Raw genomic sequence first — 20,325 nt, forward strand, 5'->3', positions numbered from 1 at the left:
TATCTGTGGATATAGTCTCATACCAGATATTTTCTCTTTCACACACAACTTTTCCATAGACTACCTTAAATTTCCTTTTAAAAGTAAAGCTAATGGAGTCATTATCTTAATATGCGTGAGATTATATTTTCCAAACACCTAAATGTAACAAAGAAATGCTACTAAGAGATGAAGAGGATTTTGAAACATCGATCTCCCTATAAAATTCTGATTTAATGAATAGTGAGCCGGCTAATTAAGCACACACAAGGAAAATATGAGGTTGTTCGGAGGATGTCTCCTTGAAGACACCATCCCAACCTGTCATTTGTCGATACCAGATACATTTGTGAATATTGATCCTTTTATTGTTTGCTTTGCAAATATACTTTTAATGACAGATGAATGAAAGGATGTCAAGTATCTCCTTTTTATAAATCAAATAGTTGAATAATTTGGATAAAAAGTCTCTGACTCAAACTATCTAGACTTCAACCTCAAATTTCTCATAACATATTAAATTACCTTCAGTTTACTGTCTACTTCAGGGCCGTCAAGATGGATCAGATAGTCAAAGTGCTTGTTCCCCAGTGTGAAGTCCTGAGTGTGATCACTAGAACTCACACGACAGAAGAACCAACTCTTGTGTTTCATCCTTTATCTTTTACATGTATGCTATGGCACACAGGGGACCCCTTACATACATACACACACATATTCAAAATAAATAAATGTGAATAAATCCATCTTATAGCATATAGAACACCTACCTCATGTAAAAGATAAACTTATCTTTTCAAACATATCTTTTGCTTTGGGCTCAACCACAGTGCCACAAAGTTAAACATAGTAAGTGAATATATACAAACATATATACATACATATATACATATATATATATATAACAAAATATCTTTAGACCAATATTCAATTAACAACATACTGAAATTATCAGCTCACCAAACCAGCTATTTACTGTTGACAGTGAGAAATTTGAACAAAGAGGGTCAAAGTGTTTCCCTTTAAAGAATATTTGGACAGAATTTATTGAAGGAATAAAAAAACTGTGTCTACTCATCAAACTACAATCTGCAAAATTTTTGTTCCATAATCACATAGATTCGCTGCAATAGAAATCTGTCGCCATGGTGGATATCCGAAAAGAAGCCAATACCTTAGGCAGCCCTGTTGTCCCAGAGGTGTAGAGAATGTACAGAGGGTGTTCAGAGAGGACAGGCACACAGTCATGTGACTGGGCTTTGGCCATTTCTTCTTCCCAATCAAGATCACGATCTGGCTTCAAAGGAACTTTCTCCTAAGCAGCAAAAATGTAAAAATGTGCACAGTGAATATAGGACATTGAGTTACAGGACAGCCAAGGAGAATATACATATGTAAGTGTGAGTATCCATTAGAAAGCCATGTCTTCATGACACTAGTACTCGATTTATGAATAAATCTCAAAGTTACAACTTAAGGTAGATTCTTTAATAAGCTATCTTTACACAATCCAGTGGTTTGATGTTACTTTCCATCTCATGGGTAAAACCACATTTTTATTGCATTCGAAGGCTATCCTAAACAATTCAATGTGATGCTGTCGTGTTTTTGTGAGTCCCTGAGCTTAATTAACGCAGACATACAGGTTTCCAAACATGAATGTGTACACATAACTAAAAACTAAGTCCTAATTGACCTTTTAACTTAGGTCTGTTTTCACCAGGAATTATCACCTAATGCTTCAAATTTTTTTATACCGGGACATTTGGGAGTCAAACTACGGCTACCTTTCTAATGGGCCACCTCAAATCACCTTCAGGGATAAGAGAGAGTTCCATGTGTTTTTGTTCAAGAGAGAAACCAATTTTCAAAATCAAAGAGAACAGGTGACACACCGAAAATATTTTTCTACTCCTCAGTCATTAATATGATAAAAAAAAAAAAAACAAACTTGTTTTTCCTCCCACAAGAGCAAAGTTTTTGTTTTGTAAATTTTGTGATAACAGCCATGCCATCAAAAATGATACAACCTTAAGTAAAATAAGCAGTTATAGAACAGGCACCAAAGCTACACAGAGAAACCCTGTCTTGAAAAAACAAAAAACAAAAACAAACAAACAAACAAACAAAAAAAAAAAAACGGGAATTAAGTGGGAGGAAATAAGATAAATGGGGAGTAGGGTTGGGCAAAAATCACTTTAATGAGAAGCTACAGCAATCTAGGTAAGACATCATGTTGACTGTTTCTCGCAACCGTAAATCAAGAATCCTTATTAGGAAGTCTTTTGTTTGCTTTGGTAGTCTGTGTCACTGACTGGCATGGAACCCATTATGTAGATTGGGCAGGTATCAAAATCACAGAGATTTGCCTGCCTCGACCTCCAGAGTTCTAAGGTTAAAGGCGTGCACTCCGACACCTGGTATATCAGGAAGTTTATAGTGAAGAAATACATAAACACAGGCAGAACCTAATTATGCAAAGTTTAGTGAAGTAAATGACCAACACAGCCAGATACGTAAGTGGCGACTGACTTTATCAAGACAATGTCAGGGCTAAGCTCCCAGGCTTCAGGGCAATCCCAAAAGAAAGATCACTTCCAAACTTTCCAGAATCTCCATTATTATCCAGGTCTATAAACACTTTTAATTAATTTACATATGCACATTTACAAATTATACATCGAGGCAATAGCATGAATACAATATGTCTGAGTCAATTAGTTTGTAGATAAACATCTGAACTGAGCGCCATTTGTGTGTTTTAAGCACAGCTGACGTCTCTTGCCGCCCTCGGATAGACAGCAGCTGATACCATTTAAATAAGCAGAACAGAGAACTGTAAGCAAATTGAGTTTCCATTTCGTTTTATGCCTGAAATAAAAATAAGCAATTCCGAATTATCAAAGCTTTACCATCATAACTGTAGAACTGTAAAAATCATCACATTGCAAAATGAAAACTGAATTGTGGTTGCAAACATCTTTGATTTTTACAAGCACCTAATGAAATGGGGACTAGGAAAAAATGGTTATTCTTTAGGCTAAGAAGAAATGGATGTGTAAAAGATTCCAAGGAAATGAAGAGGAATTATCAATATTGGCATTTACTGTGTAAAGTGTATTTGAGTGTGTGTGTGTATGTATGTGTATGAAGGGTGTGTGTAAGGATGTATGTGTGTGGTGTGTTAGCGTGTATGTGAGTGTGCGTGATGTGCATATATATACGTGTGTGGTTTGTATGTGTGTGTGTATATGTGTGACTCTGACTCTGGTATGTGTTTGTGTGGTGTGAGTGTGTGTGTGTGTGGTGTGTATGTGTGACTATGGTATGTGTGTGTGAGTGTATGTGTGAATATAATGTATGTGTATGTTGTGTGTGTGGTGTGGTGTTGTTTGTATGAGTATGGTATATGTGTGCATGGTGTGTGTTGTGGGGTGTGTGTGTGTGTGTGTGTGTGTGTGTGTGTAGGTAAGTCCTCCCTAGATACTAAAATTCTTAACAGACGGCATTGAGAAAACACCATGAAATCAAGTGATATTCCTTTGGTTCTGTCATAGTTTGCTTGAGCCTTAGGAGGAGCAGCCAAACTTACCTCATTGGGCAAAAGTGCAACTAGTTAATAAGACACAATACCTGTCCTCACCATTTGTTTCTCTCTAAATTCAAAGCAAACCCAACCGCCAGGTTTAATTACTATCTAAATATTAGGGCTCATATAAAGACAAGATGTATTAAAAGCCTTCATCCGTACCACTGGAGAGGCAAGTTGGTGAAAGGCCAAAAGGGAAAAAGCGAGCCAGTTAGGTGGGGTAAAGAGATAAAACAATTTTATCAAGAAAAGAGAAAAACACTAAAATGTGGATAAAGAGGCTCAATATTTAAACATCATGTGTTTATGAAGCAGAATAGATAGAATGTATCTTGTTGTTTAAAAGATATCAAAACCACAGTTCAAACCTTGCTATATCTATTTGCTAGACTTTGAGTATTCACTGGTTCATGGCTCAGTGTCTCCAGAAGCAAAATGGAGCCAGGTATAAGATCCATCTCATTGATCTGCAAGAACTAAATAAGCAAAGGCATGGGAAACCAACTCCCACCGTTCCCAGTCTAACACAAGGCCTCCACAACTCCTAAGGGAACACTTATCTATGTATAAACAGTAGACTCAAATGAATGCTTCTGAGTGAGCATTTCTGCTTGACCCGTCCCTCTCCTTACCTACACTCTGCACAGGTGCTGACTTTGTGTTCCTTGATTTATGTGGCAGTCATGTCTCTTTAAGAAAAATGTGCTGGAAAGAATCTTGGCCTTCTTCTCTGAGACAGTAGGAGCATTAAATTCACTGAGTACAACAGTTCATGAACCACAGCACTGAAGCTTCACAAGGGAATTTATTGTGGCAATGATTCTTGTTATGTGCTCATCAAAATGACAGTCTTAAGACTCTAGTCTCCAAACTTGTCAATTAAGTATTTTCTGATGAGATCCTCTCAAGAGGTCTAAAAGGCAACACACCAGTCTCTGCGATTTTGTAATTTATCTTTTGCAAAAAGAAAGATGATCTACTGAAAACTTGACTTGGTCCTACTGTATGCAGTCGCAGAATTTATTGAGTATAGAAGCAAGGTGGCCATCAGGTCAAGGTTACAAAAAAATATAAAATATTTTCATTGCTATACTCTTTCATCTCCCCGTGGATGAGAGAACAATTCATCTGAATAGAATAGTCAAGTTTGGTTTTTGCGAATATAGTCTATCTCTGGATGAGAAAACAAATACTTTCCTTAATTTTTGAAAGATACGTTTTGTTTGACTAATCAGACCTTTCCAAAAAATAATAATGACGTACACATTCAAAGCACAAGTGATGGAGGCCAAATCAGCTCTGTCATTAATGAGGTAGGTTACTTCATCTTAATGCGCAATGATTACTTTTTCTCAAAGAGGAGTAACAGCACCCTCTAACTCATACAATTCCTAGGAGATGGTTTTTAATTATGCTTGAATTTTGAAGAAGATATCCATAGTATCTTGAAAACCACGCAGTAAGCAGGTAGTTTGTATTTATTATGACAAAACTTAAAAGTCATAAATGACAGCACAGGAGAAGCCCACACAAAATATTACTGTCACCTGCATTTTGTACACCTTATTACTTGTTCTTCTCACCTAGTTTTCCATAGACACTATCATCTGCATCTTTTTTCTTCTTTAATTACAATCATTTTCAGGATACTTAGTAGTTTATAACTATAGTTTTCAAATGACTAAAATTATTTTTGGCACAATACTCTCTGCAAGAAGAAAGTTAAAGTTTCAAATTACCATATTTGGACGATTGTAAATGAGAACCCTGTTTGGTCTGTGCTGTCCCATTCTCAGGGCTTCTTCTATAAGTGGGATGTATTCTACCTTTCTTCCAGGCTCAATGCCAAATGATGCCGTCACAACCAACTTGGGCTAAAATGAGAAGAAGAAGAAGTGAAATAAAATAAAGGTTTTAATAATCCTAGCTAAATCCATCACAAAACTTCAGTGTAGATGGTCAGTTTAATATTTTGAAAGAAATGTTCAAATGGTTTCTGTTCACTATTACACAACGGTCTGAAAACCAGCAAGCCCTCTTTTTAAAACCACTAACACATAAAATCTCACATACCTATTCAAAATCATAGACTTAATGACGCTAAGGGCTCATAAGTAGAGCTATATAAAATACCTTCCAAAGAATTCATTAAACCAAGTAAAGCTCCCGCAATCCAGAGAAATGCTAGCCTCTATTACAGTCATACACACACAGGTATATACATACGTACAGACCCAAATTCACCTACATGCGCATGCATGCACACACACATGTGCGCACACACACATACACAAAGATCTTTTTGTTTATGAGAGTATTGTATCTCTTAAGTGCTGAACTCATGAAATGATAATGGCCAACATTTTTAAGTGTATCATAGAAAGCCATAAATCATGTACTAGATGATTTAAGGTCATACATACCTCAAGAATCTCTCATAATAGTGTTATGGAACTTGTTATCGTAGTACCCAATTCAAACATATGAGACCCATGTTCCAAGCATTCGCTCTTAACCCTGTACCTTTGTGTCTGTCTCTCTGGGGAATAATCTGGGGAATAATCATTTATTACCCAGTTCCAAGGAACACACATAAAGAGATAATTGTTACCCACATCCAAGGACTCTGGGTAATAATCTGGGGAATGATAATTTATTACCCAGTTCCAAGGAACACACATAAAGGCATATTTGTTACCCAGATCCAAGGACAGTTTCAGGGTTATAGAGATGTCTGAGGAGAACATTATTTATCACTTGTTTTTCTTGGGTGTCTTATCCATGTCTGTACATACAAGATAAAACAGAAAGTACACATTTTGTTTCCTATTTTGTATTCCTCTAAATACCTAGCAGGATGTTTGGTATGGCAAAAGCTTCAAAATTAATGTGTAGTGAAGAGATGCATGCAAAAAATAAAGGAAGGAAGGAAGGAGTAAAGAGAAATAAAGGAAGGGAGGGAGGGACGGAGGGAGGGAGGGAGAGAGGGAGGGAGAGAAGGAATGATTAAATCTGAGTATTCCATGTGAAAGGAAGATCAAATCATAAAATAATGCTTAAATAGATAATGGAGGTCCCCCACTGTTAAGTGGTATGCTATAGGCAGCTATAAGACTTGACCGTTAAGACCGCACTTACCTTTGCATGATCAATGCGGGTACTTAGTTCTTTGGATGCAAACCCTCCGAATATGAGGCTGTGAATGGCTCCTATCCTTGCACAAGCCAGCATGGTATATATTGCTTGTGGGATCATGGGCATATAGATGACCACAGTGTCACCTTTCTTGACACCCTGCTTGACCAAGACACCAGCCAGTCTAGAGACCTGTTATAGAGATCATCAGAACTCTGTATTATTTTACTAAATTTGAAGTTGAGATAGTAAACCTAGGAGGCCTCCATCTACATTGGGGTAAAATAAAGAAGCATGGAGAATGTACTTAACAACGTAGATAATGGTTTAGACATGATTACAACAGTGTCTCTCCACATTAAATGATTGCACATGAAAATTTACCACCAAGTTATCAGATAAACTCCATGGCTTATATTGCTTACCCATTCATACACAGCACATTGACTCAGCAGCTTACCATGTCTGACTTGCTCTGTGTAATTGGTCATGCATAATGCAAAGGAAAACTAGATTTTTGCCATACAGGGCTTATATTCTAACACTCTGTTAAGCAACCAAAGGGAAAATGAAAGACCTATAAATTAAGCTATATGGTGGATCAACTATGAAAATGAATACATTGAGAGAGAAAGCATGGCCATATGTGTAAAATCAAATGAAGCAGAGTTTACTATGCTATTTCTCCCTTTCATAGGCTAGGTAAATGAGGCTCAGAGGTAAGAAACAGCTAATCAGACATCACATGACTAGTAAATGAAATAGCAAGAAAATTGTCACGTTTACTGGCCTCATCTTCTTTGTTCTTTTTAATACCTCAAGCCAATTTTTTCATTATACTTCTTATATTAAATATTTATACGAAATAATTACAGAGTAATATCCTTTTGGACCAAGAATACAAGCCTCTTTTCACTTTTATCATACATTTTGGGATCAAATATAAAAATGTCTTTCCTCTTAACACATGTTTTTGCAATATCTAGTGAAAATATAGCAAAGCAAATCTCAAGCACACACATAAGATAATTTGCTGGAAGAAACCTTTCAACACCCAATTACAGCAGGCTGTGTGCCCAGACTTCACAAAACTTCAATATTCTATCACTTTAAAACTGTTCTTTCACACAAAATATTATTTCTCCCAAAACAGGAGCACTGTCTATGCACGTGCGTGCACACACACACACACACACACACACACACACACACACACATTCTATGTCTCTATCCCTCTCCATTATGTGATTGATCAGATCTGTAAATAAAATAAGGCGAATAAGACAGACAAAAATCTCTACCCTATTATCATTTAATTTTATTTTAGCAGCAGGTGTACCTGTAATTTAAAGATAAGTACAAGTGTTTTATTTAAATACTATCAATCTTAGAGATAGATGTAATTGCCAGTGATACTCAGGAGAGCTACCTCTAAGGAAGTCACATTTTAGCAGAGACCTGTAGAAGGCTAAGAATAAGTAGATATCTGTGAATATGCTATTTAAGACAGAAAATTAGAGTGGTCATTGTCAAGGCACCAGGGCCCAGTGGGCAACCACAAGGATTGTGACTGGCCTTTTGAAACTGATTGTTCAAGAAAATGAACAGAGGGAACAGGAGGCTATTAGAGGTTTCTTCACGTCTTTCTACCTCTCATTTCTGATGAGTTCAAACAATTCTGAATTCTGACCATTTTTCTCTAAGGTTAAGGTCTCCGGTAAAAGAAATGGAAAAGAAAAGAAAAATATCTTTGTGTTTTATTTTTCTGAATACTACAAACTGTATGGTGGAGGGTTGCCCAGAAGAAAGTCATAAGAAAAAATACACAAAGGAAATATATATATCACAAACTTAAATTCCATACACAGCTCAGAAATGGAAGTAAACACTAGGGAGTTATAGGCAAACATTTCAGCATGTAATCCCTACAGAAATCACTGTGCCATGTCATTACACTGCCCAATAAACCATTTAGTGAAGAGCTCTGAATAAAATCACCTGTTTACAACTTTAACATTAAAATTTTGAATAACACCTGTTACTGAATTAAAATAGTCTTTAAACGAACACTAATCTAGGAACAATGCCATGAGTTGCATGTTCTAGTCCCACTCACAAATGACTGGAAGCAGCCCACAGTGCTTCTGTCTATGGAGAGCGATGAAATCAGGAGACCCAAGGCCTTCCTTTTAAAACTAAGATCTCATAGAGATAAGTTTTTGGCCAAACACAACATCAAACTGAGTTTCAGTTGGTCAGATATTAACAAGTAGGCAACTATTAAATTTGTTAGACTTCATATATGTTTTTGTTTGAGTGTGAGTTAGTGTGCCCTTTAAAGGAATTTCATCCCCTTGTGGTGATATGAATTGGCCAAGTTTATTTATTTCTATCTGTAGTTATTTTTTAAATCTTCATACAATATATTTTTTATCATATTCTGTCCCCTCCCTCTAACTCTTTACACTTCTTTCTTTCTCCCTGACCTACCCAACGTCATGTCTTTCTGTCTCTTAAAAATCAAAACAAAACAAGCAGAAAAAAAAATCAAGTGAATATATTTTGTGTTGACCAATGATTCTTGAGAATGAGGCATATCCTAGAGTGTGGCTAATATACCCAGTGTCAATGTACACCATTGAAAAGAAACTGATTTTTCCCTCTTCTAGCAGCTAAGAATTAAAATAGCTTCTTGGATAAGGATGGGACCTTGTTCCATTTCCCATTCTTGGTGTTGGGAATTTGTCTGATTTGAGATCGTGTAAGTCTCTTTGATGCCATAGTTTCTGTGAGTTCTTGTGGGCATCGGCCCTGTTGTATTTGATTAGTGCTGTTTCTTAGTGTCTTACACCATCTCTAGTACATACAATGATTCTGCCTCCCTCTTCCACATAAATCTCTGAGCCTTAAAGTTATGGGTATAACAAAGAGATCCCACTGAGCAGTGAGCACTCCAAAGTCTCTTACTCTCTGCACATTTTCCATTTGTACATTCCATTGACCATGGCTCCTGCATTCTTAAACACAAGGGGGCACAATCATAAGCATTAAGTTTTAACAAATAATTTCCATTTGACCATGTGGCAACTGAGTATATATATATTTTATAAATATATATATATTTATAAAAATCATTATTGGAAAACTATCTCAAAAAAGAATTACACCAAAACTATCTAACATATTCTTCAGACATGTACATCTATTCTTATAAGTTTCTAGAGAAGTAGTTTTTGAATATAGTGGGAATTTAGTATATTCAACAGTGAAATAATTTTCAAACAAACATGATATAATACCGTGTTATTAAATAAAGAAAAATAACAATTTTTAACTGATAATATCATTCCACATATGTTCAAGAGTGAAGTTTATTGTTACTTTTCTTTTTTTTTTCTTTTTTCTTTTAGATTTTCGAGACAGGGTTTCTCCTTAACTTTTGGTTCCTGTCCTGGCTGGCCTCGAACTCACAGAGATCCACCTGCCTCTGCCTCCCGAGTGCTGGTATTAAAGACGTGTGCCACCACCGCCCGGCTATTGTTACTTTTCTAAAGCATGAAATAATAAATATTTTATATTTAAGAATGATACTGTTCAATTTTGAAAGAAAAAAATTATAAAATATGTTCCTACATTTAAAATAGTTACCTGACTGATAGAAACATTTACTGCGAGGTTTCCTCGTGTAGAGTAATTTTCCCCAGTGAAGAAGTAAATATCATTATTGATAATAACAATTTTGCTCATTTCTACTTTTCTCACATGAGAGTTTCTATCAATATTTAGTCATTTTAATACTATGTGTTTGGAAGTAAAGTGTAATGAAGAACTATTTAATTCATTTTATTCAAGCTTGAAATAACTATAATTTTAATAATCTGTGTGCTTTCAACACTAATGTGAATTCCATACTATATTTCACAGAAAATTAGTTCAATCTCATATTTCTGTGGCTTACATGCTCACAATCTTGGAAAGTAATATTTTCCCATTTCTTTAATTGTCACATGTTTAAACCTACACTTACAACATGAGAATGTAGCACGTCCTGAAAACAAGACCTTGTTATTTTCAAACAATGTTCTTAGATAGCAGGCCGTCATTGACAGAGAAAATAATTCTACACCAAAGAGAAGTCCAAGTCTAAAGATTGGGAAGGGTCATTGATGCCTGTCACGTACACAGCGTGACTACAGTGTGTGTAACAAAAATGAAAGGAAAAGTACGGACAGATTCTGGTTATCTGTTTCCTCTGTCTTTTAACCATTTTGGCATCTATGAATTCTAGGTGTCAGTAATTGGGAAACTATGACCTCCCACCTTTGTTCACATGACAACTCCTGCCAAATCATTGCCATTGTATGCATCATCTGAATGAGAAAGTAAAAGCAGTTCTCAATGGGTACGACAATTCTTCATCCCAAAGATATGAGAGGGTTACAAAGCTCAGAAAATATACCAAATATGCAACTTGTTAAAGCCCCCTTGAGTTTCGACTTGTCCTAGGAACAACACAGTGTTAGTCAGCTTCAACTACTAAAACTAAATAACTGAGGAATTGAATAAATAAATAAATAAATAAATAAGTTTATTTCAGTTCAGAATTCTGGAACTTAAAGTCCAAGAATATGTAGACACATTGCTTTGGGTATCCAGCCAGGAGAGTATATCATATTGGGAAGATGAGGTAGAGAAAGCTACAGAGAAACAGAAAGATATTATGGTTCAATAACCCTTTAAAGGGCATATTTTCAACAACCCAATAGTCTCCCATTAAGTCTTACAATCTAAATATACACAGAATCTTCCAATATGCCTTTATGGGCTCCAAGCTTTTAAAATAAGGACCTATTACATACTGTATATTCAAACCACACAAGGGTAAAATAATTGCAAACTACTAACTCTGTAGATAGAATAATTTCAAACCCTTAAAACGTAATTGTTACTTCATAAATTATAGTAGTGTGATTTGTGATTAAAAATTAATGAGAAATGTCCATTATAGAGTATGTGAAAGGTAATTGATGAATTCAGGGAAGTAGAAGGAGAGATTTCACTTTTAATTACATCGTGCAAATTGAAACAATCCCAAAGTTTGGATGCAAAGGGAAAACATGGACTTGGCACATTTAAGTCTGAGTGAAGATGAATTACTGAGCATGGATATTTTCTCAGCATCATGTAAATTATCTCAGCATTTGAGGAAAGGGACAGGGAGGTGTGAAAGGGCTGGACACAACAACTTTCACACATCACACGGGTGGCAACAAATGTCATGGAAGCAGAAGTAAACACCTAGGTAGAATGTGTAAAGCCAAAAGAAGAACACCGAGAAGAGGGGAAAAGAGGGGTCAGAGGGAAAAGTATTTCCAGTCAACCAGGGGAGGATGCAGAAGTGAAAGCTGAGTTTCCAAGACTGTAAGATAGTATGAAGAAAAGATGTAAAATATTGACAATATACTGGCATTAATAATAATAGACTGGTGATTACTTTATCTGAAGGAGCATATTTTAAAAAGTTATAGTGAAGTATGTGATTAAAATAGGAAAAAGAAAGCTGTCTATCATTTCAAAATTAAATAGTAATTAAAAGAGTAGCAGAAAGATATTTTTGTTTCATTATTTTTAAATTTTCGTTATTTTTAAAATTTGAATTTTAACTGATATAGAAAAACATACACATTGTGCTTCCTAACTACCTTTCATATGATATTTCAATCGTGCGGAGATTGTGTCCTGATAAAGACAGGTTATGCCTCTAAATACTCAAACACTTACTGTTTCTTTCTGGTGAAAAAAAAATCCATCATCTCCTCACTTGGAGAGCTGCACACTACATGGTAGGTGCCCGTGGCACAACCCCCTGTGTATTAAGTCTGGTTTTAAAAAAGTCAGCACTGATTGAGGTTACAAGGGTCCAACAGAACAGCAGAGGAGAGAGATCTCAAAGACTGCTCTCCTGGTCTCAAGGACGGAATAATGGTGAAGAGAAAGTATTAGAAGAGTCATGTGGGCATAGGAAAGTCTGCAGGTTTGATAATAAAAAGTTTCAATCACAGCTCCCAGGTTTGAAGTTGTTTTCCTTATTATGCTTGAGGACCTGAGGTAGAAGTTCAGAAGTTTAAAATGATTTTTGAAGGAAGAAGTTAAATTTATTAGAGGGGGTTTAAAAAAATATTAAAAGACAGCAACAAGGTCCTGGAGCTTTTGGAGCCTAAATGTATAAAGAAATGACTTCTGAAACTTTTTTATTTTTCCTCCAAAGTATTAAACACATTGGACGAAGATGGAAAATAATAGGCCTGATCCAAGTCTATAGTTTTGCCAGGCAGTGTGTCTTAGTATTCTATTGCTGTGAAGAGACAACATGACCACTGCAACACTAATAGAGGCAAACATTTAATGGGGTGACTTATAATGGTCCAGTCCGTTATCATCATGGCGGGACAGAGCAGCATGTGGGCAGGCATGGTGCTGGAGGAGCTGAAAATGCTACATCTGAGACAAAGACAACAGGAAGTGAACTAAGACACTAGTGTGGCTTGAGCATATGAATATACTCTGTAGCCTGAGGCATAGCAGAATCCCAGAATTTGTTTTTGGAGCAAACAGATTGAAATTAGAAAATGCATGAAGAAAATTTAAAACTGGGGTTCAAAATTTTTTTAATGTGCTGATTTTAAAACTCTGTGGTTCTTAAGTAATAAAACCCTATCATATTTTCAAACAATTTGCATTCTTAGACACAGTACTCTTAAAATAACTTTTTAAGTGGTTCTCATGATATATAGTCACTCCAAGGCAACTTATAAAATAAAACATTTAATCAGGGCCTTGTGGTTGTGGAGGGTTACTGTATATGACCAACATGGTAAGGAGTTCTTATCTACTTTATTCCTGTGTGTTCTGCACTGGCATGCACACATGTAATAATCATGTGTGTGAACGTCAAGGACATAAGGCTTCTCTATCACTCTTCACCTTACTTCTTTGAGACAAAGTGTCTCACTGAATGAGAAGCTTGCTAAATATTTTGCCTATTTTATTAGGCTGGCTGGCCAGCAATCCCTAAGTTTCTTGTTTCTTCCTCTACTCCCTAATTCTAGGGTTATAAAGCCCAGGCTGTCACCCCAAGTCCTCATTCTAATACAAACACCACATTATCTACTGAATCATCTTCACACCCTCTGTAAGTTATTATCCTAACACATTCTATCTCTGCATACCCTGCATTCATTAACTAATGCAAACCAATAAAAGCAGGAACCTATGCTACCAATTGAAGCCAAATCCCTCTTCTCTTGAGCTAATGAAATATTCAATTGTGAGTTTCTCTAACTGGGATCTATAGCAATGTAGGTTCAGTTTTCAAGAAGAATATTAATTTTTTTCATTTTTCATTAACATTGAAGCTTTTTAAAAAATGAATAAGGAGCTATATTATCTGGAAAATTATTTAAATTAACTGTGTGCTACTTTTAATGTATCATGTAAAATAGGATAATGATGATGTCATGAAACATTGCATCATCAAAAGTTTTATTGCTGTTAAGTCTCCAATATGTGATTCAGGAAGTGAAACTTTAAAGAGAGCATGTCACGAAATCAAAGCTCACTGCATTCTATTTTTCAGTCGTTTAGTTGTAGGAAGATATTATTCACGATGGTAAATTAGTCTATTAATATAGCAAGTAGTTCAATGGTTTATAGGTTTTATTTTTATCATATTTATCAGATTGATTTGTGTGTGTGTGTGTGTGTGTGTGTGTGTGTGTGTGTGTGTGTGTAGAAAGAGAAAAAAGAGACAGAGATTTAACTGTATATTTAAACAAGCCAGGCAATACCAAAAGAAAGTACTTTTTTTTTGTCATGGACAACTTCTTAAAAAAAAAAAAAACAGAAGAGAAAAAAAAACTATCTCTTCTCATTATACATACCAATCCAAGTTCCTACTAACTTCCCTCCTCCTATTCCATCCATGTATGCCCCCACCCCACCTCTATACACTCATCAGAGAAGGTGAGGCACATTGCTTTGGGGAAGGTCCAAGGAAGGTCCCTACTATATCTAGGCTGAGCAAGGTATCCATGCAAAGAGAATACATTCCAAAAAAGCCAGAACAAGCAGTAGAGATAAATCCTGGTGCCAGTTCCAGTGGCTCCTCTGTCTGCCCCCAGCCATGCAACTGTCAACCACATTCAGAGGGACTACTTTGGTCCTATTCTTGTTCCTTCACAGTCTGGCTGGTGTTAGTGAGCTCCCATTAGCTCAGGTAGACTGTTTTTCAGTGGGTGAATCCATAATGATCTTGACCTCTTTGCCCATATTTTCATTCTTTCCACTCTTTTAATGGACTTTGGCAGCTCACTTCAGTGCTTCGATGTGTCTGCCTCTATTTCCATCAGCTGATGGATGAAAGTTCTATGGTGGTATTTAAGGTTTTCATCAGTATGACCTCAGGGCATGGCAAGTTTGGGACCGGTCTCCTCTAATTCTTAGGGTCTTAGCTGGAGTCATCCTTGTAGATTCCTGGGAATTTCTCTAGAGTCAGGTGGATCTATATATGTTTTTCTTAGGGTTCACCTTATTACTTAGCTTCTCTAGGATCATTAATTATAGGCTCAACATCCTTTGTTTATAGCTATTATCCACTTATGAGTAAGAACATACCGTATTCATCTTTTTGGGTCTGGGTTACCTCACTAAGGAAAGTGTTTTCTAATTCAACCCATTTGCATGCAAAATCCAGGATGTTGTTTTTTTTACTGCTGAGTAGTACTCTAATGTGTAAATGTGCCAAATTTTCTTTATCCATTCTTCAGTTTGAGGGGCATGTAGGTTGTTTCCAGGTTCTGGCTATTACAAATAATGCTGCTATGAACATAGTTGAACAAATGTGTTTGTAGTATGATTGAGCATCTTTCGGGTATATGCTCAAGAGTGGTATTGCTGGATCCTAAGATAGGTTGATTTGCAATTTTTTGAGAAACCACTATACTGATTTGCAAAGTGATTGTACAAGTTTGCATTTCTACCAGCAATGGATGAGTGTTCCCCTTACTCAACATTCTCTTCAGCATAAGCTATCATTGGTGTTTTTGCTCTTAACCATTCTGACTGGTGTAAGATGGTATCTCAGAGTTGTTTTGAATTGCATTTCCGTGATGTCTAAGGATGTTAAACATTTCCTTAAGTGTCTTTCAGCCATTTGAAATTCTTCTGTTGAGAATTCTCTGTTTAGTTCTGTACCCCATTTTTTAATTGGATTATTTAGAATTTTCATGTCTAATTTTTTGAGTTCTTTATATATTTTGGATATCAGTCCTTTGTCTAATGTAGGGTTGGTGAAGATCTTTTCCTATTCAGTAGGCTGCCTTTTTGTCTTATTGACTGTGTCCTTTGCTTTTCAGAAGCTTCTCAGTTTCAGGAGGTCCCACTTATTTATTGTTGTTCTCAGTGTCTGTGCTACTGGAATTCTATTTAGAACGTGGTCTTCTTGCCCATGCATTGAGGTTAATTCCCACCATATAAGTGACCCCAAAAACTCTACCAGGGAACTCTTACAGCTAATAAATACCTTCTGTAATATGGCAGGATACAAGATCAACTGAAAAATCTCTGTACCCCTCCTACAAATGATAAGGAAGCAGAGAAAGAAATCAGAGAAACATCCTCTTTCACAATAGCCACATGTAACATAAAATATCTTGGAATAACACTAACCAAAGAAGTGAAAGACCTGTTCGACAAGAACTTTAAGTCTTTAAAGAAAGAAAATGAAGAAGATATCAAAAAGTGGAAAGATCGCCCATGCTCTTAGATAGGTTGGATCAACATAACAAAAAAAGGCAATCCTTCCAAAAGCAATCTATAAATTCAATCCAACCCCCATCAAAATCCCAACACAATTCTTCATAGACCTGGAAAGAACAACAATCAACTTCATATGGAAAAGCAAAAAGCCAGGCTAGCCATTACAGTGTTGTACAATAAAGGAACGTCTGGAGGCATCACTATCCCTGATATCAAGCTCTGTTACAGAGCTACAGTGATGAAAACAGCTTGTAACTATAAAAAAAAAACGGAGATGCTGACCAATAGAATTGAATCAAAGACCAGGATATTAATACACATACTTATTAACACCTGATTTTTGACAAAGAAGCTAAAATTATACAATGAAAAAAAGAAAGCATCTTCAACAAATGGTGCTGGCATAACTGGATATTAACATGTAGAAGAATAAAAATAGATCCATATCTATCACCATGCACAAAACTCAAGTCAAAATGGATAAAAGACCTCAACATAAATCCAACCACACTGAACCTGATAGAAAAGAATGTACAAATTTTATTAAAAAAATCGTGTGTCTCACAATTTTGAAGGAAAAAGATTGATAAGGTTGCCAATTAGAAGATTCATTCTCTTATTTTTTCTTTTTTTTAAAAAAAATGGTTGGCATAAAGCAAACAAATGACATCATCAGAAACTATTCTCATTTAGGTCAATGCTGCTCTGACTATTTATTTAAACAAACACCAGCACTTCCACAACAAGGCAATTTCTTTGTGCGCATAAATGACATTTTGCAACACTAGACTTAGCTCCCATTAACCTTCAGGATTTTGTTGCTTGGTGAGTCCAAAAAGTCAATCAACACATGTGAAGTATTCATAGAAAACTATCAGAAAAAAATAAGGAATGGAATTCTGAAGGGTATCACTTTAGTAATCAAATGATTTCAATAACATTTCTTCACCCAAGCAAAGACTCTGTGTAGAATTAAAAAAACAAAAGTACAGGTATAAAACACAAAATAGCAACTAAAAAAAGTAGATACAGTAAGACCTTACCATAAATATTTTATATACTAAATTTCCCATATAAAACACATATGATTATATAGTTTTGTAATATCATGTATGACATGAAAAAATAAGTCATTAGTTTCCCCTGATCTATAATCTTGACAATAATTCAATTTACTGTGACTTTACATTACTTTAGTCAAATTTATTTTACTTTATGCTACATCTCTACAAAGCGCATAAATATGAGCCTAAAAAGTAATAAATAATTTTAGTGGAATTAATTGAAATAATTTTAATAACGTCATCTCCATTGTGTTATTATTTTATCTAATTAAAAAAGGCTCATGAAAAATTCTTTGTTTCATATACTCAAAAGGCACCATTATTTTCTTTACTTTAGCCATTCAATGTTGCTGAATATATGTTAATGAGCTTTATCCTGTACTTCTTATGACATTTATGTCAGGCAAAATGATTCTCTAATTTCCCATGTTAATTATTAAAGGTCAGAAGCTGAGTTGTTGAGGTGTTCAGTCGTACTATTGCTGGGTGTAGAGCAGGTACATGTGCTAATCAGACAAAGGAATAATTATTCCCAACTCTCTTTAATTCTGCTTATAAAAGTATTTTTTCTTTCTTATTTTGCTCATTTTTAACATTACCATCAGCCTATCTTCTTCCTTTATTCTCTAACAACCACATACCTTCTTCCCCCATTAAACTTATTGTACTCGTAGACCTAGAGCCATGGCCAGCAAGGGCAGTTTTATTAGCCTCAGTGTATGTAGCAAATCATTGTTAAACATGACAAAGGCATGTCTTGGCAAGATCTTCACAACCTCTGAACACAATCTTGCAGAGGAGACTTTTAGGGAAGAAGCACATATTTCTATCTACCTTTCTTTATTCAAATTGTATATGTATCATTGTGGGGGGGGGAGGCTGTTAACCTCAGTTGGCTCTTTCTTCATGATAATAATGTATTCATGCTTTACTATATATGGCTTTGTTAAGGAGTATCACAATATATTCAACTGTTTCTGTGTAATTCTCACCAGAAAAACAATGAAATAATTTGGTTAAGGAAGTAGAACGCAACCGTTTTTATAATCTCTTTGTCTACTATAATTTATGATATAAAATCAATTTGCACTATAACTCAGAGTACTATTGCACCCAAGAATGTATTGCTTATTTGTAACCAGCCATCAAATAATATGCTACATTCAGAACCCCCTCATTTTAGACTCATTATTTATTGATGTTAATAGAATATAATTATTTAAATGTGAGATATTTAGTTTATTAATGAAATATTCCCTGAAGTTGATACATATGCTTATCTAAACCACCTGACTATAGTCTATTTCCCATCTTTCTTTATAATTAATGGTCAAATGGTAGATCTAGGAAGGCCATCTGTAATATTTCTATGTCTCTTTATTGCTGTGCACCGCGCTCCCGTGTCTGTGCTCTGTGAGCTGGCACCCAGTTCCCTAGCTTCGGACAAGGGGGCTGGAGGTTAAAATACACAGACACACACAGACAGAGAGACAGCGACACGGGTCATCCTTGAATTCCCCAAGAATGCCCCTTTATTGTGTTCAGGGGCAGATTATATCGAGATAGATAGCCTCTACCCGGCCAAACCCACCAGGAACCACTCTCCTGCCATCAGGAACTCCTGAAGGTCCCGTGCTCAGAGCAGCTGTAGGCACTCAGATCCGGGGATTACAAGAAATTCAGGATCTGGGGTCTCACTGCTCCCAACAGTTTATATCCTTTCTCACTTTTTTTTTTAGAGCTGGGACATGTGTTCTTTCACTCCAGCTTCAATGATGCAAATGGCAGTCATAAAGAACAGGATGAAGATACAATAGGATTTACTGTAATGGTGGTGGGTTAAATGAAAAGAAACTCAACCACTCTATTAGAGTGTTTCATTTTTATGAGGGAGAAAAGATTGCTTCTGCCTCACTGTTTGAGAGCATGGTAGGGAAAGCATGGCAGCAAGATTGTCTCCTGGCAGGGTAAGCAGGAGTGTGGGTTCAGGATCAAATACAATGAAAACTGAGCTCTAAAATTTTGGCAGCTTGGACTTCATCCAGCAACATTCAAGAGATTTTTTTGCCAAAGGATTGCATAAATGCTTAGAAAAATTTTAAATTATTGTAACTAGGCATATTATATGTCTATGATGATGAATCTATCATAGATATAGATTCATATGACAGAAAAAGAACAAATGATTAATAAGTCATTATTCCAATGGTTCTACATGAAAAATTACCTAAAACCAATCAACCCTTTAGAGTGGAAAAATAAGAACTCACATATGGGAGCAAAGGGGGCACATACAAGTAACTGATAAATCAGAGATATTTGCAAATGTAGCAGATATTGTCAGAAATCCAAGCTGACATATAAGTGTGAATAGTCACCAGAAAGCCACGACACAGGCTGTCTCTGCATTATCAGACCACAAAGTCATGTTGTAGACATTCTCCACACTATTTCCCCATTATGTCTATTAATGCTACTGTTCTGGGGTTATTTAAGGTATGCTTCTGAACCACTGTAATCTCTTCTTATCCCATTTTTCTTGCATGCTTCTACAGAGAAGATGAAATGAGTCCTTTAAGCAATCAGAAATTTTTCATTCTCCTGAGAATAAATATAGACCTGATCCTGGTCTGTACATTTCTACATAGTCTGCCTTCCAATCATGACCTTCTACCATTCTCCTCTAGATTTCCCAATAGGCCAGGTCTACTTTAGTTTCAGGGTCTCTGCACAACAAAATTT

General features: G+C 35.9%; 1 protein-coding gene across 1 annotated transcript in view; it reads right to left on the reverse strand.

Moving 5' to 3' along the window:
* Positions 1-20,325, reverse strand: part of Acss3 (acyl-CoA synthetase short chain family member 3) — a 156,008-nt gene that overhangs the window by 95,028 nt on the left and 40,655 nt on the right. The window contains exons 3-5 of the mRNA XM_050135474.1: positions 6,707-6,895; positions 5,308-5,442; positions 1,154-1,294 (exon numbers count right to left, since the gene is read on the reverse strand). Coding sequence (XP_049991431.1) covers positions 1,154-1,294; positions 5,308-5,442; positions 6,707-6,895 — 465 coding nt within the window. The remainder of the gene's footprint in view (positions 1-1,153; positions 1,295-5,307; positions 5,443-6,706; positions 6,896-20,325) is intronic.

The sequence above is a fragment of the Alexandromys fortis genome, unplaced genomic scaffold, assembly GCF_014885135.2.
Source record: "Alexandromys fortis isolate MF-2015 unplaced genomic scaffold, M_Fortis_MF-2015_v1.1 scaffold_24, whole genome shotgun sequence".
NCBI classification, from domain to species: domain Eukaryota; kingdom Metazoa; phylum Chordata; class Mammalia; order Rodentia; family Cricetidae; genus Alexandromys; species Alexandromys fortis.